Source organism: Temnothorax curvispinosus, unplaced genomic scaffold (assembly GCF_003070985.1).
Source record: "Temnothorax curvispinosus isolate PA1 unplaced genomic scaffold, ASM307098v1 QBEX01010902.1, whole genome shotgun sequence".
Taxonomy (NCBI): Eukaryota; Metazoa; Arthropoda; class Insecta; order Hymenoptera; family Formicidae; genus Temnothorax; species Temnothorax curvispinosus.
Genome location: NW_020220682.1, coordinates 12,736 through 35,342, shown reverse-complemented (window position 1 = coordinate 35,342; position 22,607 = coordinate 12,736). Strand labels below are relative to the sequence as shown.

General features: G+C 37.4%; 1 protein-coding gene across 1 annotated transcript in view; it reads right to left on the bottom strand.

The window, feature by feature from the left end:
* LOC112460861 (venom dipeptidyl peptidase 4-like) overlaps positions 1-21,846 on the bottom strand; it is a gene marked incomplete at its 5' end in the record, with an annotated part of 119,244 nt that extends 97,398 nt beyond the window's left edge. The window contains 2 exons of the mRNA XM_025025770.1: positions 17,309-17,383; positions 21,742-21,846. Coding sequence (XP_024881538.1) covers positions 17,309-17,383; positions 21,742-21,846 — 180 coding nt within the window. The remainder of the gene's footprint in view (positions 1-17,308; positions 17,384-21,741) is intronic.
* Positions 21,847-22,607: the final 761 nt, after the last annotated feature.

Sequence of the window (22,607 nt, the reverse complement as noted above, 5' to 3'; positions counted from 1 at the left end):
AATTTTTTGTAACGCCGTGCCGCCCGGGGCGGCATTTTGCTTAACTTTGAACGCAGCTGACTGGCAATTTTTCAAACGCTCGTCACACCTGGCGACGACCGGCGCTGATGGCTATATGTCCCGCCGCCGGCGCGGGCCCCGAAATTACGCGCCATTTTCGTCAGTTTTCAGTTGACGGCTAACCGAGATTTTTTCGGCGATCGATAGACGTGAATATTTTTTTTACCGAAAGATCCTTTTACTTCTTTTTTCTGGGATTATTCTATGCTTCCAAACAAAATCGGCTTGTTAAGTAAAAAAATATAAAGTTTCTGAACGAAGAGAGAAAATTGTTTAATATGAAGCGACTGCTGTAAACGTATCGTAACATATTGCAAAAATCTCTCTGTTATACCATTTATATATATATTAATATAGTAATGTAGTAATTATATATATTTAAAAAATTACTAAAAATGTATCAAATTATAACGCTCATAATACCTAATTATATTATTAAACATACTATAAAGTAATTAATTGTAACAATATGGAATAATATCATAAGTAACAAACCCTCTAAGCTAATTAATTCAAATACTAGAGCAATAATTAAGTTATTTCGACAGGTCTGCTTTCAAAGATAAAATAAATAGTCGCCGGGCGACTTTCTCCACACTGCATCAACGAAGCCTCAATTCTATTTACGAGGTGACTAAACAAATCTAAGAGACCAACCAAAGACACGGCCATCGAAATACCCGGTGCAGCCGTGCGAAGCGTTTGCGTTTCTGTCGACCAGCAGCGGGAATCTACGCATTCAACGTACGTACAAACGGGTGCAATAATAGCATCTGGCGAGAATGCTGTCACCGCCGTCCTGAATTCCACCCTTTATGAACTTCGCTTTACTTTATCCCTTCTCGCAATCGCATTCGATACACACGCAGTATCCGAGACTCTCGTGAGTTCAAAAGAACGTAGCTGGTTCGGGGAAGGAAACAACCCTTAACATAAAATTTTAAGAAACTACGCTGGCAAGCCATCAGCAACGCTGGGAAAAATCGTAAGCGCTGTTTGTAAAGTATAAAATAAAAATGAAGAATATTACGTTCTCACTAAATATATATCTAGTTTTATATAAAAATATTCTCTTATCCATTGCGTGCCGAATAAATATCTCCGATAAAAGATAAAAATTTAAATGCGTCATTTCTAAAATTTGCGTCATTAAAAAATTTTTTTTATATTTTCGAAATTGGAGATTTTTCTGCGATAAATCTCGCTTTTGGTAAAATTGTTTCTGTTAATTCTGGAAAAGCCAGTGCGATAAAATGATAAAATTTTGACCGCACCAACGCGCTTCGACGCTCCGACGTTTTCGTGGTTTTGTTATCAGGTTATCACGGTGAAGAGGCAAAGCAAAGTTTATAGTCAGACAGATCAGGAGGCGTGGCAACGGAATCCCTCTATCCGGTGCCATTACCGCGTCCGTTGTACGGACGCGTCTACTTGTGCGGCTCTCCGCAGGACAGCGCGATCCGCACTATCCTTCCCGCATAGAAACGCACACGCGCACTCCGCACGCTGCAGGTGCATGTTTGCAGCAACAAAGCGCCGCGGCCGACGACAATGGGTATAGCACACCGACCTGCCGGAATTTAGATACGTTAATGACATTGTTCGAATCCCGTGCGGTGAACAATTTGACTGCGGCCGAGCACGGCTCTTGCAAATGCGGGTCGGTTTCGTTGTTGCTTTGAGCTAGATGTGTTGTCGAATGGGAAAATCGTCGGAAGGATGAGACGCGGACGCGGGAATCATTGACGTTCATCGTTGCTGGGACCGATCGTATTCATCGCGATGTTAGTGACGTGCTCGAGGTTCAAGCTTTAACGCACGAATGCACACGAATGTACGGGAACATTGAGAAAATTTGAAATTAAAAAGACTAAACGTCGTTTAGCTTTAAAACCTATTGGATATTGTAGTAGAGATGTTGACAAGTAACTTAGAATTTTTTTGAATTTCCTGAAAGCTGAGAACATAAAAATAACATGGCGTGAAAAGACTGTTGCTGACGGCGTTAATAAAAAAATGATTGCTGACGAAGGGTTAATGCTGTAGTTTCGCAACGCAACAAATGCAGCTACTCTGTGTGCGTGTAATTTATTTTTGGAAATTAAAATTAATTACTCGCTCATTTAACTAAGGCAACAAATAATGAACTTACGAGAAAATCGATAATACTTCTCGGCAGTTCTCGGAAGTAAAAGCAGCTATTGTCACGAAAATGTACTAACTTCGTTATTCGTATTCATTCAGCCTCGCAAAATATGCGAATAATGAAATTTTTATTCGAAATTATTTTTGCCAAAGTCATCACATTTTATTTTTCGAAAAATCACTGCGCACGGTACGTTTATAGAAATTGATTTTACAAGAACAATATTTGTCGCACTCCACCACATCAAATCAATGTCAGTATTGAGCAATTGGTCTATCGCGTGTCTATCGCGTGAACGGACATAATGGATGCATATTGGCGACCGGATAATGAGTTATGGGCTCATTCAGAAGTACGGCAATGATCGTTACGTCATCCGGATATTGATTCATGTGACGATATATGATTTTCATCGCTCTGGAACTTCAACATACTTAACCATTTTATTTAGCCAAGTTTATTGCAAAATATTACTCATAAATCTTAACTAATAAAAAAGATAAAAATATAAAGACTTACTCTAACAAACTCAAAATTTGTTGCATTTAATTTTAATAACATTAGAACACTGTTGGAAAATTTTTGTAGTTGTGTTAAAAAAGGTCCTTGGTAAAATTTTTGTGAAAAATAACACATACGTGTGTAGATTTAACATATGCTTTCTATGTTAATTGAACTTTACAAATTTAAAATGTAAAATTATTAAAATAATTTAAAAAATATGTTAAAGTAACACAATTTAAACGTATTTATTAAATGTGTTAAAATTTACAGAAAAAGAGTGTTGATTTTACTTTATAACAGAAGTAAGAATAAAAATTTACAGAAGAAGAATGTTGATTTTATCTTACAATCTTAACTTTAACATAAAAATTATGTTAATTGTACACATAATTAACCTCAAATTACGATCAGAATAACATTTTTTTTCTGTTAAAATATTTTAAGTATCGATGTTACCATTTAACACATCCATATTATGTTAAACTGACACAAAAATTTGAATGGACCGTTTTGGACATGTGATTTATGTTATATTTAATACAAATTTTCCAACAGTGAATGTATTGTTTCCTAGCAAAAAATCAATATTCATTTTTAGCATATATTACTCTATTTAACTAAACAAGTGTAAATATCATGTAAATACATTAGCTTTTTGAGGAATAATAAAAATAACCACAATAAGACATTTCGCATTAAACATTTCCACAATTATTTTTTCCAATTTTCTTCCAATAAACGAGTGACTCATTGTTCCGGTCAATGAATCACATGAAAATTAAAGAGTATAAACTTTTTTCGATATGTTTTATCGTCGCTTTAATTCCGCATTTCCAGTCGAGAAAATACGATCGAATGATGATAACTGCGTCTGAGCGAGCTCCGTGAGCAACAAGCATGGTGATAAAGCCCCGCAAAACATTGAACACGAAAAGCGTCGATTCGACAAGACAATCCTACGCCTATCAAAAACAACTGTTCTGACTAAGCGACAGGAGAGGAGTAAGTCAGCGTAAAAAAGAGAGAGAGAGAGAGAGAGAGAGAGAGAGAGAGAGAGAGAGAGAGAGAGAGAGAGAGAGAGAGAGAGAGAGAGAGAGAGAGAGAGAGAGAGAGAGGGAGAGAGAGAGAGAGAGAGAGAGAGAGAGAGAGAGAGAGAGAGAGAGAGAGAGAGAGAGAGAGAGAGAGAGAGAGAGAGAACGCGTGTGCAGTTCGACGACGAGGTTACAGCTGCGGTTTTAACGGCGGTGGCACTTATTGCTCGTGTTATGCGGAACGAGACGTGAATTCGAGATCGGCGAATCGGCGAGGGCGAGCGACGGAATCGATACCGTCTCGAATTGCGTTGACATTTTAATAGGCCATCCTGATCTGAAATTTCGCGTGCACGGCTCCTCCTTGGATTCCTCGGAAACGGTCCTGGAGGAATTCTGAACGTGTGCGGCGGCGAGGGAACGCATCCGAAAGGGTTCTTATCGTAATTAATTGGCCGTTCATTTTTCGGTGAGAATCATTATGCCCAGACCGACTCCCTGACAACCCGGGACTTCAAAGGCCGGCCAATTTCCATTAGCGGCTTTAATTAATTAACGATCGACGATCGGTGGTAAATTAATGCGCTTTTACTTATGACGATGAAAAATTGATTTCGTTCTTGATTCCGAAGTACGGCGAATTCAACGGAATCGAGGAACGAGAAAATGAATCGCGAATTGTATCTTCGATCTTCTGCTTGCATGGTAAATTTCGTGTGTTTGTTATGTAGATAACTATCGATGAAATTATCCAGTTTCGCATTTTGGATCCTACAGGAATGTTTTTCAAAATAATTATAATTGCAATGTATTATCACATATAAATATAAAATTGAATTATAAAAAGACAATTTTGTGTGCATTCGATTTTCATTACTAATTGATAAAACATTGAGAAAGAAACGCTTTTATGGCGCAAACAGAAAATTGCATGAAAAAGATAAACTTTCTGTGCTTACGGTAAAATAGAAATTAATTTACTGTTCAAACTTATCGAAAGAATGTATATTTAATTAAGTCATTACGAAACTTGCACACTTTGTTATTATTTGTATATAAAAATAAAATTATTTTTAATGTAACGTGTAATATTCATTGATAGTAAAAATTTGATTAATTTAATTGCATAATAACTCTGATAACTCTGCTGCGGAAAAATACATAATGATCACAAGAACGGTCATCCGAAAACGCATTACACATTAAAAGAAAAAAATATATAGTTACAGTTACTACAATTTCATTGTAATTTTAGTTATTTTCGGTGCCAACTACATTTTTATAGTTATTTTAACAAATGTTATCTAAATGCTAGTGAAATGCTATTTTAACAGTTATAGCTGATACTATTATACATTATTGTTGTCATAGCTTTAACATGACATATTTATTCAACCACATACACATAAATTTATACACTATAACCTGTGGATTTATAATCCTGTAAGTCTATAAATATAAATATACTATTATAGTAAGTCTATAAATGTACTACCTACTATAAATATAATAAAAATGACCATAACTGAAAGATCAATACGTATAAGGTTATTTTCACTAATATTACAGCACCCAAAAAAAAATATTCTGCCGTTTAGCGGTTCCTGGTTCATGCTAGAGGATTTTCCTCTGAAATAGGGCCTTAAGAAGATGTTTTAAACTGTAGAGGAATATCCTCTAATCATGAGACTCTAGATTCAAGATTGTGCAGTCCTCTTAATATTAGAGGACATTGATTTCCGATATTCACCCGAAATAAATAAAAAAAATTATTTATTTTGAAATTTTATTACTATTTTATAACTAAATTTGTTTCTTAAGATGTAGTCTATGATTATAAATATTTTTTTGTATTGGAAAAAACACTTACCTTGGTGGGATCGAACTCGGGACCTCTGGATCGTGAGCCAACTGCCTTACATGGTAGACCACTTCTTAATTTGATGTAAGTGTTATATATTGTCTACATAACCAGCGCAAATATATAATTTTCCAAAAATCATCTTAATAAACAAATTCAGTTTAAAAAGAGTAATAAAATTTTGAATTGGATATAAGATATATGATATAATATTTCTTAATGTCGGGTGAATGTCAGAAACCAGTGCCGGCTTATTATGAAATTTTGTGTTCGTAAATATATTTATGAAAATAATATGTTTATAAAGTTAAAACGTTAAAACATTCTTATCAAATCCTTACAAGGGCCTCAATAGACAAAAATAAGAAAACGTTTCTTATGGCATCCCTAATAAATAATGATCGGGACCTTATCCGGTTAGCCCTAATAAATAAGTATTTATGAAGTTAAAACATCCTTATCAAATCCTTACAAGGATCTTATTAGATAAAAATAAGGAAACCTTTCTTATGGAATCCCTAATAAATAATGATAGGGACCTCATCAGGTTAAAATAAGGAAATCTTTCTTATGGCATCCCTAATATATAACTAATGATCGAGGACTTATGTTATATAAGGCCATTCTTAATAAAGCCCCTTGCACAATACCAGGCAACAGGCAATAGGAACAGGGAATAAAAATCAGAAATCAATGTATAAATGCAGAATAAACAGTGACACAGGCAATAGACACAGGAGTTTCCGTCACGTTGGAAATTATGTGTCTATTGCCTGTTGCCAACAAATCATAACATTCGAATATTTTAGGTTGTAATTAACGATTTTTTATTATTTCCTGTTCCTATTGCCTGTTGCCTGGCATTGTGCAAGGGGCTGAACTTTCTACACGGGCGTCTCGTGTGGTAGCGTACGCATCGCGTAGCTAATAAGACGATCGTCTTTTAACTTTAACGCGCGCGCCGCAAATATCTAGCATATCCTCTTATTTTAAGAGGCTAATAGTAGAATTTACTGTAGAGGAATTTACTCTTGATTATAGCTTACGCATCCACTCATTTATAAAGTAATACGTATTACTTAAAGAAGGATATTCTTCATGTAAGATTTTTTGCTTAGAGGAACTGCTAAGAGGAATTCCCCACTTATTGGCAGAATATTTTTTTTTGGGTGAGCAAAAATAAGAACTCCAACCATAATTATTTCACTGTGCAATTATAGTCGCAAATACCAAACACTTTTCTCTCAACAATTGTCCGATCTTGGTTTGGACGCTTTTCCTATCGCTCGGCAAAAGCTCGCGCGACGCGCCGTTAACGTTTCATTGTTGTCAAATGCTAAAATAAAGTGTAACGATCGAATTGAGCGTCGCGCATCAGCGCGATGACAACCGCCGGACATTAAATCTTCGTAAACGGATGCGCCACGCGCGGGAGTGACAATAACGGATATGACGGGGAGTATCGATGGCGATCGCGATCGCATAAACGCGCGCGAAATGTCTCGTTAAAATCGCCGATGGACCCCAATCCAGCTGGTTCCCTCGCTCTCTTGTCGCGTCAGGAATATCACGGCTCGATCCCGTTTACCGTCGATGCCCGATTGATGTTACGATCACGTGGAACACGTGTACGTAACTACTTGCACGCAGTCCCCGTCATTTATCGAAATCACGAGCACGTGGCGCTGTCGCGTACGTCGGAGTTCTTTACGGTTCCCAACATGATTTTATTTCCCGGTGAGATCTCGAGCGTTACGCGCGAGCCGGATTATCCATCGAATAAAGTTCGATCAAATCCCGGGCCTTTGAAAATATACCTATTGCGGATATCAAAACAGCCCGCGGCTGTCAGCTATTTTTTTTTTAAACAAACCCAAATCACTTCAAAAACTGAATTTTTTCCTGACTGATATTTACCTTCACGTTGGCCTGAATTTTAGAAAAATAAAAAATTGTTGGTGATATTGTATAAAAATAGTTAGTTTTGAAACCATAACGCTTTTGATTTTTGAGGTTTAATTGACAAGTTGCGAGAATTTCACGTTTTATCGGAAGCGTTCATTAAATTTATTCCTATTATCGATAATCTAGGCTTTTATTTAAGCTTATATTTATTATTTTTAATTTAAGGAATTAAAGAATATTTTTACGCAATTGTATGATTAGACCGATACTGTCTAATTCATTACATAAAAAATAATGTTTAATAAAATAAAATAAATAAAAAAACATCACGTTCGTAAAGCACATGTTTCGAATAATAAATTGCAGTGGCCATAACATCGTAAAATACCGATATGTATGTATCTTTGTACGAATGTACGACAATACGTGTAATATAACGAATGCCGCAAGGTGTAGTCGGTAATCCAAGTAAATGGCCGATGGGCGCAATTAAAACCACTACGACAGATTTCCCGCGGTGTTTAGCGGCTTACCAGCGATGGCCGATAGCGTCAGACGATCGGCGTCGATAGAATCAAAGGTATCGCAAGCTACGCGTCTGTGTGAGGCGAGTGGTGGTATGAATTAGTAATAAAATTCCCGGCAGCTGTGCTGCGTTCAACACGCGCGGTTCCCAATTCGTACCGCTCGCGCCCGCGCTACTACTGGCAGTAGTTTCCCGCGGCGCGGGCCAGCCACGTCGCAGTAGCGAGAGTCCATTATCGGTCATCCGGCGGCGGCAGTGATGGACCGTCTGCGCCTTGACAGAAAGAGCTTCGGCATCCGATCATTCGCTACGATTGGGATATAAATGAAGGCGCGATTATGCCGGGATCTACAAACTCGCTCGCGTAATCTGCCCTGCAACATTTTCGCGCATTATTCCGCTCAAACTTGATTCGTATCACTTAATCAGCGGACTATTCGCGAATTATGTAGATGTCTCGCGCGGATATATTTTCTCTCGTTTATACAGAATACCGCTCTCCAGATAATTTCGATCATCAAATTTCAAACGAATAAAATAAAAGGCGGTTTATTTTTAGAAAAAGATCTAAAGAAAGGGGCTATGAAGATATTAAAAAATTAATTCTGTAAAAAATATATATAACGTTTCGCATTTCGCATATTTTTTCATTTGTGGATTAATTCGTTCGTAATATACATTGTATAGATTCTTGTAACGGCTGATGCCGCACGGCCCGATCACGTAAGTAGCGTGTGTGTATTGTCAAACAGGTGGGAATAAATCGCCGAACCGCGGTATCCGAGACCGCGGCGAATGTTCAATGTCGCTCTAACAACCGCCGAATAAATATATCGATCGCTCTGAGTCGCCCGGTTATTAACGGTTTTACTTATCGTATCTTATTGCATTATATATTATAAAATTGAACGTGGAGTGTATATCCTAGAAATGTTCGTAATCCGAAGCGCATAAACAATATGAACGATCATTTATAAGTTGACAAGTGCCCGACGTCTGAGGTACGCGCGACCGGTGTGCGCATCGCCCTCAATCTGTATTCCTATCCAGAATAAATTATTGTTACCAGCATTTTTGCATTTGTACATTCAATGGTACAACATATATGGTCATATAACTGCATTGTTATCGAATTACATTAAAACGATTTTAATTAATTCTGCCATAATTTTATCTCTCATTTGTATTTATTTTGTACACGGTACACGAAATTTTATATCCGCGCTTGCCAGATGCGATTTTATACAACTGTATTACAGAGGTAAACCGCTTCAATAACATATTTACTTCGTGATAAATGCTTCAATTGCTCCCGATTCGGCGAGAGACCTGTTCTTTTTAAAGAAGTACTTGCAACTCTTGTGTGTTGCGCGACGAATTTTTCATGCTCCCGACCGCGACGCGAAACGGCTTAATAAGCCTGTCTTGAACTCTTGAATGAATCTTTAGTAGCCAGTGAAGAGTTTTGCCAAAGGTCTTGCCTTTCGCATCACGAGAAGTGCACGTGAATTATGAATTTCTTTGAGAACAGGAATTTCCTCTGTCGAGCGAAGTATCAAAGCCCCGAGGCATATAATGGACACTTTAGTCCAGATATGCAGAGTATCTAAACTCTATCAAACGAAGGATATATGTATATCTGCACTCTGGATATAGGTAATGCACGTACATAATATATACGCGATATATTAATCGTGCGCTCCCTGCCCCTGCTCCTTCTTGTTCAAAACTAAAGTTACATAAACCGATTTTAATAACAAACTAACGCTATAACTAAAAAAGAAAAATTTACGTTTATAAAGTAATAACGTCGTCATGAAAATTGAAATACTCCGTCAAAGATACCTCAGCTTTTGTATATAAAAATGAATAGTGTACACGCAGTGAAGAAATGAAACGGGATTCTCTGGGAATAACAATTTTCGTCTTAATTAGTCCTAGTGAGATTAAAACAAATCTAGGAAGAAATTAAGGAACACAATCGAGGAGGATATACCGAGGTTGGGACGCCAATGGACATGACTTAATATCGCAAGAATGCGACAATGCGCTCGATCGGACGCGCCGGAATTACAGCACACTAACGTCGTCGGTAACTATGTCTAAGTATCGCCGGCATAAATTCTGAATTAGCCAGAAAGCGCGGTATAAATCCCGGATTAGAGCCGGAGCAAGTAGTCGAGGAACTTCGGAGGAGACTTCGTCGAGGCGAACGAGAGTTGGCGGAAGAAAAATTCGATCGCGGAGAGAGAGAGAGAGAGAAAGAGAGAGAGAGAGAGAGAGAGAGAGAGAGAGAGAGAGAGAGAGAGAGAGAGAGAGAAAGAGAGACCGCGTTCCTTGGGCGTCGGCCAAGAGCGTCGCGACGTTGAAATTTGAGTAATTCATAATTCTAATCGTTCGACGTAGTAGACGGGATATTTTTCTTAATGTTGAATTGAGAAGAATTCAACGTTGTTAAACGTTGTCGTTTAGGAACAGATGTATGAGGGAGCACACACACACACACACACACACACACACACACATATTCTGAGAGCATATTAAATTATATTAAATTAAAGTAAATTATTGAGAGCATATTAAATTTTATTATATTAAATTATCTATCTTTTTTCAATTCGTAATTCTTTCATTGCTTAAAGCAAAATTCTATTTTAAAAGTAAGTATCTTGCAAATGTTAATGCTTGTGATACAAATTTACCAATATATGGTATTTTAATCACTCGCGATATATAAAACGTATTCATTTTTTATTTTGGTAAATGTACCGTCAGAAATAACAAACAGATTACAATTGGAGCAGTCTCACGATCGCGAGGATAAACTCATATCTATCTGGAAATGTATTTGTCTCTCTGGAAATGAAACACTATACAGCTCCTATTCCCGTTAATGTTATGTTTGATGTTATCGATGGACTTATCCGTTATGAAAGAAATCTCAAGCACGTTGGAAAACGCGCTGCAGAAAATAAAAAAGAATGTTGTCCGTCTCTTAGTTGTTGATTTGTTGGTACTTTTCCATCTATTTTTCAGGGGTACATATACAAGAGTACGAAAGAGTTGCAAAACGCAAAACAAAGAAAAATGGATGATAAAAAGAGAACTCTCGGGGAGTAAGCTCAATGAGAGCTTACTCTTCTCGGAAATGCAGGCGGAGGAAAGTATATTATTCCGCGTTTTGTGTTACATAATAACCATATTATTATGCTTTAAAAACTTGTATTAATTAAACAAAAAAAAATTATAAAATAGTCATAAAAATGTAATTTTATATAATAATTATATATACGAATATTATACAATACAAAGATTAAATAAAGAAATCATCAAATAAGTTTATGACAAATACGTAAAATACTAAAAGTCTGCTTTAAAAATATAGAATCAGTCTAACATGCTATCAGATGTTATCCCTATTGTAGATATTAATTTAATTTTAATATTGGAAAAAAAAATATATTATATCTATGTATATATACATATATATATATATGTATGTAAAAAATTATATAACTTATCCTCTGCTCTCCAATAAATTTATACTTTTTCTTCATATTATCATTGTTTGTATAAAAATATCAAAGAAAATAGCACGTATATAATTAACGGTGTTAAATGCAACCATTATTTTTATTGCAAATAATTCCTCACTTTCAAAAAAATTCCTACCAATATGTTTTTGTCAGAAAGGACGAAACAGAAAAAATGTTTTTCGTACTAACGATTATTATCCTGTTGAAACACTAATGATGCAAAAAGCGCGCACGTAATATATATACAAGCTGTAATATATGCTCTCTGGTACTCAACTAAGGGTTGCCCTAATGGTACAAGAAACATCAAGCTGTTTTCGTAATATTCCTTTTGCGTCATCGACGGTTGGGGGACTATGTAAGGTTCTTTATGCGGTCGTATATGAAGTTCGCAGATGCACCTGGTATCGTTATCTTAAAGATAAAGTGTCATAACATATTCTTTCACGTCGCGAATATCCTTTTCAGAATATTTTCCGCGCGATAAAGGAAATAACAAGAAGAAATGTCGCAATCCTTGTACGAGCTTTTCATTAAAAAATACTTATTTTTTAACAAAAGAAATACATTATTTCTGCATTTACAGAGTGCGTTTTATGTTGGGGAAAAAAAGAAGTTACTGTAGCTTTTTCCCTTTATATAGTTTTAAAATAATAAAGCTCATTTTGTAATCTTTGCCGAAATTAAAGTTAGAAAAAATTAATTTCGACTAATTATGTTAAACTTGTAATTAACATTTTACTTAATTAAACATTATTAATAAATAAAACTTACAGTTTTTGCGATACAACATGCGTCGCAGGAGTTCCTTTCGCCAACGTGATATAAGATAATCCCACCGTATCCCCCTATTTTGCGTGCGGATCGAATATTGAACAATCGAAACAGCATATTCCGCGCACATGGGACGCGCGATCGAGGAGAATCATCTGAGGCTATCGCTGATAATCCCCTCTCGATCATGGACGGTATAAATCCGGCAGATTCGGCAGAAACGTCGTTTAATTAATGGTCAATACACCGTGGACCGTGGTGGGATTATGGCCGCTGGCGTTTGACGTTATGAAGTTGACGCAAGAGACGTAGAGACATGCGGGATCGGCCTGGATGTCGGCGGTGGTATATCGGTGGTATCGGCGTACGATAATGGTGCGTGCGCGCGGTTTTAAAAAAATTAATTGGATACGTTGGTGGAGCATGAAATGTGGAGTGGCGCGGTCGACGGCGGATATAATTTCCTCTCTCTAATTTAAAAGGATCCACATTTAATTTCGCACAGACAGTAACCAATTGCGATATACTTTTAACCAGTGGCCGAGCCGAAGAGGGATAGTGGTAAAAGGGACTGTGGCGCCAATCAACGTCGAAAATAAATTGTTCCTAATATATCATCGGCACGTACGGCCGCTACGGTAAAACCAACTAATTTATTTATTTGAATGCTTCTTGACAATCATTTTAAATTAAAAAAAATATCTTTAAAAACGTATCAAAAGCAATTATATTCTGAAACTTGTACCTTAGAATTCCTGCTCTATATTAACCATAAAATTTTACAAGAATTGTTTTATGTAGATAATAAAAATTATACCGAGTGCATTTTGTATAAAAGTCCATTCAAGTTATTCGAGCTTGCGAATTTTAAGGATAAAAGAAAGTTTGTAAACGTTAATACGGTTGCATTCTTTTATTTTAACAAAGAGACGAAAAAGCGAGCGAACCAGGGTAACCTTATATCTGCGTTACTTGAGACTACGTGCCGTGGTTTCCCTAAAATAATACGCTACATCCGCCTGCATGTAAGGTGTAATGCGTCTAATTTATAAAAATGGAGTCGACAGAAGATCGCGGGGGAAACTCTGCGACATTAATAGTGCATAATTTCACGAGGTATTAGAGATATAGCCTGTGCGCCAGATGCCGCTCTCCTAATATCCGGAATGGCGGCGCTGCGCTGGAGAAAAATTCATAAAATGAAAATTTTTAACGAAGAAAGATATCGGTAGACGAAAAACTTAATTACTTCAAATTAAAAAAATCGCAATTGTGCCCGCTTTTCGTCCTCTATTTAGATACCGCGGCAAGTTTAATTTTAATCGATATACGGGCCGCGGCGGCTATATATATTTCCAAGTATATTTCCACATTTCGAATTTCATTGGGAATTTTGTATGAGAGACAGTTTACATAATTACGCAAAGAGTATCCAATTTAATTAGTTCACACGTATCAATCATCGTAATATCGCTAAATTTGATAAATTTCAATAAACCAAAATTGCTCAATTATTATAAATTTATTACTCAGTTGTCATAAATTATTATGAAATTATCGTCCGTTAAAACGCGATAAACAATTATGTATTTTGTTTTTTAAATTCGCTTCGGTGATAAAATACGTACCGTGCGCCGAGAGAGAGAGAGAGAGAGAGAGAGAGAGAGAGAGAGAGAGAGAGAGAGAGAGAGAGAGAGATCGTGTGATTAACAGTGTGGATAGATGCGTTAATTTCTGACCTAAATTTTCCTTCAATATCTCTTATCTTCAAAATATAAAACACATAATGTCCATTTCTACCAATGCAGATTAATTTTAATATCAGTTTACTTACTTTTCATATCTTTCTACTTCTAAGAATTAGAAAAAGAAAGTTAAAAAGTAAGTTAAACCGCGAGATTAAAATAAATCTGCATTGGTAGAAATGGACGTAACTTGTATTTCATGTAATTATATATTCACTCTGTGAAAATAATTAGGTACCAGTGATTTGCGACATTTTCTTCTCCATTCTACCTCTCTATCAAGTTAATAGCCATGAAAGGTCTCATCCTAATTCACCGTACACGTGTCTAATCCGCCAGGCTCCGGCAACACCGAGAGGTGGATCGGTAACAGGGTAAACCGGGCGATTTCTCGGGGGGCGATTACCGCCAACTCGCGCTCGCACTAGCGAATAGGCGCGTAGCAGTCCCTCTTAGGAGATCCAGATGGTCCGTCCGGGACATAATTCAGGATTTCGCGTGCGCCGGTAACAGCGGCTGCCGTGGACCGTTGGCGTAGGATGCACGGAGATCTGAGCGAGGCTACGTACACGCATACGCGTGCACGTCGCGCGTCGGCGCATACAAAGGAGCGGATGAAAGGACCAGCGCGGCACGGCGAGGGCGAAAGGGAGATATGGTAGCTAGGTAATGTATGCAATTGGACCGGCGTGTATGGCAGACGGTTGTTGGCCGGTTATGGGCGGTGGTGTTCAGGGCGCAGCGGTGGTTCCCGTGGTCCGAGCGGAGAAACGACGGGAGGACAAGGAATATAGAGAAACATATGGATCATTGCGTACAATCGTAGAATCCCGCGTGACGCGGTTGCGTCGGATACTATACGGTGTTTAGTTTACGATAATACTTGCGCCGCGGTTTAAACGTCCGTCTCTATTTCTTTTTCTTGGTGCGTCGAATTAACTTGGCCGCGCCGCGTTGAACGCGCGGTCGAAACAACGCTAATCCAACGCGCGGTGGAGTTAGCCGGGCGAGTGGACGAAAATTAAAATGTGCACATTTCGCCCGCGGATAACGTTGCTTACGCGTGAATTTTAGTTTGTATTTCAGTGCTCTCTCCCCATTTTTTATACGTTGATCGCGACGTTATTGCAGCAGCCGAGAGACGTACACGGTTAATATAACGTTTAAAGCAACGTTTTAAAAAGAGGCTCGTAAGTAAAAGATTTCGAGCTATTTTACGTAACGAGGAAGAAGAACGAGTAGAGATTAACGTTATTTGTCATAAAAAAGCGAGATTGTGTTCTCTATAAAATAAATTCCCTGCGCATTTTAATCACATAACCGCGATTCTCGCGCGAAACACGCAGATTTTAAACATGCGACCTGAATACCAAAGTAAATTGCTAGGTCACTGTGGGACGCGTAGATTTTAAGGCAAATCCCTGAAAAACGGATAATAAATTCTACGCAACCGTCGGTGACAACAAATTAGCAGCTTAGTCTCCGGGAAAGCAACGCAGACACGCGATGCAGACCGTTTTAATGTCATAGGATTAACATAACGTATATTATAAACTTTATCAGAGAGGTATTTGGCAGAGTTTTTAAATCTACTGCGACGAGAATACTGATCGTAAGTTTGCTGATATTCTGTAATAAAGATATAAATTCTCCATTTTTTTTCAAAATAATTATTACGTATTCAAATGTGTACGCAACATTGAAAGATAAGAAAGATTTTACTTAAGCGTTGCAAGTGGAATATATGTTTGTATGTTTGTTCCTTTAATGCTCGAAACGAATTCTGCGTACTGTCGGATTAAACAAACTTCGCACTACTTTGACTACAGCGCGGTAGTCTGCCCTTAATTCATTCGAAATTCAGCTTATCCGAATGCATCCGTTCGGAATGTGGACGCACGGTTTCCAGAGATCTCGGCTCCAGGTCCTTATAATTACTAGTCTTTGGAAGTTTAAGCGGTAGTTCCCTACCGACGTACCAGTCAGACCACCTGACGAACGCGCGCGGTTCGCCGAGTGACGAAGAACGGAGGAGGGGGAGAAACGAGAAAGGGAGAACGAAATATTTATCGCAGTCATTCCGTTCGGCAATACGATTAACTTCTGGATAGTCTACCTTGCTCCCGTGATTGTCTCACTATGTGGTTATATATTCGCGCTCTTGAAAACTATTCGCGTTTATAACATAAAAAAGAGGTTGGATTATTCTTGCACAGCATAAATCAACTCATATTTTTAAATTTTATATTTTACAGAATACACTGTTAAATTCGCAGTGTCAAATTATACTCAATTTGAGTCATTGTTGATCGTTCCTATAGGTTGCCACTGCTCCTACTGCTCCTATTCAATATGTTGTTAATTTAATTGAATGCTGTTTTGTGTTGAAATAATAATTTTGGCACATATGATATAGTTACAAATAACAAAAAGTTTATTTAACTCAATTAAGGTATTGGTTTAAATTTTATCTTTTAATATTTAACAGCTAGTGTACGCTTTAGATTTGGATCATTATGAAATTAGCATTGACATTCGAGTTCTTAATTATAATGCAATAATATATATTATATATTATTTTTAATCAGAATATTAGGCCATTATTATCTGAATATCTACTCTTTAATATTTCTCATTCAAATGCGTAAAACTGTCAACTTTAAGTGACTTATTTCTTAACAGTAGGTTAAGTGGCGCGTAAGAAATTTTCGGAATACAGTTTCGAAATGTCGAAAGAAAGGAAGTAATCGCGGACAATGTGAATTTCAGGCACTTGTTGAACCGAGAGATCAATTAACTTGCAATTTACTTGCAAAGGGAGAGTCGTTATTACTACGAAAAAGCGCTCCTTCGTTAACGTTAATATTAAAGTTCACAGTCTATCGTTGAGAGTTTATTACCCTGGGCATCAGACATGCAAAGTCAGACATTGCCTATTCGTAAGATTGAGTTGGGGACAATTACATTGCGCTGCTGTAATCCTCATTTGCATGCATATGTTTTCAAGAAAAGCCGCGTCGTCAGAGCATAGTAATTATCACGCCATCAAAGATTTGCAGTAATTTTAATTAAGTAATATTTCATGATTAATTAACGTCCGTTTTTATCGTGCAACATTTCTTTTCACGTTGGCATTTAACGTAACGATAATAAACGCGCGCGCGTGCGCGCGCTTTCCATTATTTTTTACTTCATCAAAAATTTTTAAAGCATTACTTACCTTCTGGTAATTGAGAGCGAGTAACAAATACTTCCTGTCGGCGGATAAATGGTGGTCGAAGCTCGACAGTAAATCCTGAAAGCGCAAAATATTTTAAATCGTTTATAAACAAATGTCAGATTGCAATATAATTACATAGTTTTATGTTAAAATGCAAAACGCGCAACAAACAAAAATAGTAAAAGCACAGTGGACATAGGAATAAGTATAATGTTATTAGATGATTCAACAGGATTAATTAAAATTTAAAAAAATATAAATCGTTTGTTATAAACAAAGCTATAATTAGATTCAAAGGCCAAGGATGAGCATGTATATTTGGGTGTTAAGTATTAACTTATTCAATACCTAGACTAATTAAACATATCTAAACGTTTAAATTAAAAAGAGTTAAGATACATTTACTAGTATAATCCTGCAAATTACGCGATTTGTGTTTAATGTTAAATTCAGATCGTGCAAACAGATGCAGCCTCGCCTGCCTCGCCGATGTAGTTAAGCATTATAAAGTGAACGCGATCGTCGCTTGTTAAAAGTACAATACAGGAGTTTAGCCGCTATCTTTACAGGCCAACGTCGCGCGATAAAAAAACGGTGCATTAACTAGTTCCAGTAATAAGGAGTATAACGAAACCACGCATGAGTACAAAAGTCTCGCGCGCTCGCGTGTCAGGCCGCGCCGGTAATCGGCGTCGGCGAACGCGAGGTCGCGCTCGCTGCCCGACGCGGACGGCAAATCGCAGACCGAGCTTATCGCTTATTATGCTTGTAAAACGAGTCGTTAGTCGGAATGAAGCCGGAATGGACTGCAAATGCGAGACGACACGACGCGACGACCGCGCCGCGTCGAAAGTGCATGGCTTTGTGCTGCCGCGACGACCCGGAACGATTTGTCGAAATCGCGACGAGTAAATTACGATCACGTGCGCGACACGGATCGTCGGGGTTGTTGAATAAGCTATACGATGGCCTCTCGACTGATGGGATGACCGTCGTTAAGCGAAGTCGCGCGTTCGAACGAGAGACAATCGTTTCGAGTTGGTCGGTGGACGATCGGACTGGCGATCGTTCCACTTATTGTTAGCGATAGTCTGTCGCAATCATAATACGGTAACTGGCGGCCGACAACTGCAATTATTACTTTAATACGACAAAATTCGTATGATATATGGGTCACGTTTTTATGCGTTTTGGCCCTGCTGTTACTCAGATTAATTTGCATGTATTGTATTGAAATTCGAGCTTTAAGTCTCTAGAATTACTGTATATTCAGAAAATAAGTTAACTGCTCGTGTTCACGTTATATATAAACAGTAAGAAATTTTTTTTTCTATTCAGCTTCTTTTTAATTAATTAAAATTCTGTAATAATTGTTAATATTAAATAATAATATGTTTTCCAGAACATTAAATAAAAGAATGAACACGCTAGAACTGTTGCCCGGTCATTTCATGCCCTTTTCATTTCAATTCAAAACATTATTAATTTAATTTAGAAAAAAATAACAGCATATATCTATACAATAAAAAGAATTTATTTAATAAATTGTTTTGGTTAAACTTTCGTTAAAACCTTTTCAATAAAATATTTTATGTAATAAACTGTTATAATAAACCACTAAAATAAATTCTTATTTTGACTGTTCTAACTAGTATCTTTACTGATTTTTATGTACGTTTTTCAATAAATTTTTGAAAATAAAAAAAAAGAAAATCGGATATAATATTGACGCAGAGACAAAGTGACGCTGACAGTTTTATCATGTTACGTGGTAAAAGTTATTATTCTATTAGCAACTTTCCAAACTAATATTAAAGTATTCTGCTGGGACAGCTTGACACATACCTAATAAACTTGTTACTCTTAAACATGTAAAATTTTTATACGGGACGTGAAATAAAATGCAACTTTATACGCACTACTACCCAATATTCAGAATTCGTATTTTCTCACTGAAAAAGGTCCTTAATGCATGCAAGTAAAATCGTTTTTTCGTTGTTATTTTTTGAACATTGATATCGAAAATAGATATTGAAAAGACGATACAGGAAATATAAACGTACGTTAATATAATTTTTTTTACTTTGACGTAAAAAGCTAATTTCTGTAGTTTGCCTGAGTATTTTTAATATTCTACTTATTGTTAGTAAGAGAAAATTTCTAGATTCTCAAAGGCGGTCTTTGAGCGAGTGCATTGGATAATTGCATCGGTAAATCCCCTATATATATAATTCACTTGGAATGCATTCGCATCGAAGCAGTGAGTAGGCCGAATGCAATTGTCCAAATGTACTCACTCAAAGACTGCCCTCAATATATGTATATATATATACACACACACACACACGCGAGTGAAGGTACACGGGTCATAAACTCCCTAATAGCTTTCAGACTAACAAGGAGAACGCCTCGATAAGACTGTTCTCCGTCGACACTGCACGGACTCGGACTGCGTTCGAAACACTCCCGTAAGATTTCGAGCAAAGCAGCAAATGCGGAAGACTTCATTTAACTCAAGAAAGGTAAGAAAGAGCGCAAGTTCGACGGTAAAAATAAAGTTTTGGAGCGTCGCACCGGTTAGCCGTTGCAATTTCTCTTTAGCGCTTCCCCCCTCCCCCTTTCTCGACTTGCTTAATTGAAAGAATCAGCTTACCTCCCCGCGCTTGCTGATTGCGACATCCCCGACGAGAGGGATGAGATTTTATTTTAAGAAATAGGGATCTTGTTCCGCCGCCATTTGTAAAAGTAGAGAAGAACGTATGAAATCAAACAGGTACTCTTTTTGTCAGAAAAAGAAGTATTAAATATAATCGCTACACTTGACAACGTTTTTATTAAGGAGCACTGTTATAATTGTAGTGTTAAATTAGACTCAATTTGAGTCATTTTTAACCATTTCTAAATCACCACTGCTCCTACTCAATATGTCGTTAATTTAACTAAATCAATGAAGTTAAAATAATACTGTTTTGTGTTAAAGTAATATAAATTTCGACACATATGATAGTTTAATGAGTAAGTATTCGACGATTTCTTTGATCTGCCGATATGTCCTTTAATTTTCAAATCGTTAAAAAAATATTTAATAACGATGCCAAAAATTTTCAGTAACAAACATTTTTGGTAAATTGAAGTAATAATATATCAAGAGTGTATGACAAATAGTCTTGCGTAACGATACATTCCGTAAATACGGACTTGGACTTTCCTCCGACGGAGACATCTCACAATGTTAAATTTCGCGGAGATAGGCATCGCATTACAGATGTCGTAATGAATCATTTTCCAACGGTTAGCCGGCTATGGATATCTACCGCGCGTACGAATGAGAATCGTTGACGATAGATTGCACGCGTCAGAACGTGAAAGATAACAAGCAATTACCGTTCCAGGGATCTCTTCGACGGCGCGGCGTGTCGTGGGGGAGTATAACGAGTGGGCGCAATGCAATGCTCGGCGTGTGCGTTACATTACGCCTCTCGTTCCCCTGCACCGCGTCGTGAAATAATATTTCGGCCCCTCTTTCCGATTACGGCCGTTTCGCTGCTTTCGCATTCGATCCGCACGCGCGGCTTCCGCTTTTTCGTATGTCCGTATATATACACGCTCGCTCGCGGCCAGCCCGGCGGACGATTTAATTGATCACGCACGAATATGAATTAGAGGCGGGAAAGAAAACCGGGGGGAGGGAGTTGGAGAGAGGGAGGCGGGAAATAGGGGACACGCATATGTGAGATATGGTGCTTTTGCTTTCGTTGCGCACGGGGTATTTCGGTGATCGTTATCCGCGATTTCGGAAGTGACGCGCGCACCGGGGCGCGCGCGATGGCGAGTCCCCCCGACAATTAATTCGTACCGACTATATAGCGACTATTCATACCGTGATTTCTATTTAATCGCGCGCACGACTATTTAATGCGACAATAATCGCGCATACGTTAACGCGCGCGTATTCGCGAAAATATTTACGCACACTTTCCATGGGACATCGGCTCGTACCCAGAGTACACATTTTACAATAATTAATTATCACCGATAACACAGTGACACATTTCACATTTTACATTATTAATGCTAATGGTATATTGATACGCGTATAATTAACATTGTATATATTGTTTTCTTCGTTTAATTAATGCCGAATTGATATCTGCAGTCTTGTTTACGCTTCAACATTAATTTAATATAAATCTTAATTTAATGCTCTGTGCCGTCACTGCGTTTTACTTGTAACTTATATTAATATTAATATTATTCGTAGAGAAGGGAGAGCAGAAGGAGGAGAAGGGGGCTGTGATAACCCCTGAGTAAAATAACTGATAATTCTGGGATTCTCATTACGGGGTGGAACGAGCGAAGGATTTCATGCAAACTTTCTCGGAGTCCCCCGCGAGAGCTTTTCATACAACGTGCAGAAGTTTAACAAAACTTACAGGATTGCTGGAGTCCAACAGGATCTTGGATGCGGCCGAGCTGACATTGTAGATCAACAAATTGCCTATCTCGTCACGGTAGAGGATCTCGTCTCCTGCAACAAAAAAGGACACACGTTAGCGGGAATTGAATTTTAAATTAATACGTCCGCGCGCGCGACGTAGGTATAATATCCCCTTATCGTACACGTTTCGTTATTTCACAAGCCGCGCTACATTGCACAGCCGCCGCGATTAAATCCATGCACGCATTTAAGCGTCTTTCTTCGCGCGGAATCTCATTTTGTCGTGAATTATAACGAAGTTTTCCCGCGTGCTTTTACGTTTGTTCCAAAGCATCAAAAAATGATCAATTATACTTTCCTAAAGTGCGTTACAAGATTCATCTATTTAAAAACAGTTAAACTGAATAAAATTATCGCGATTGCGAAACAATTGTTTGTCAATCTGGTAAAAAAATCTAAAATAAGCGTGTATCGCAATTGCGATAGATTAATAATAATTTTATTAATTAAAAAAATGCAAATAATTTTTTTAGTCACTTCACTGCAAATTCAAGTGTGTTATTTTATCTGAAGCTTTTCTTACACATTTTTTTGCCGTTTTAAATTACGTCATTTAACACGACTGAATGTATTAATACGATTAAACGTGTAAATTTAATACGCAACGTGTTAAAACATGTAAAACAAGATTCAGTCAAATGTATCATTTTAAACGTGTAGAAATAACACACTTGGATTTACAGTGTTCTCTCACATTTTTCTCTTCTTTCATAAAAAAAATTCCTTACTGCTTCGAAAATTCTTTAAAAAAATTTCGTTTTTCGTTAACTGACAAGAGATTTCTCAAACAGTCGTAGCACT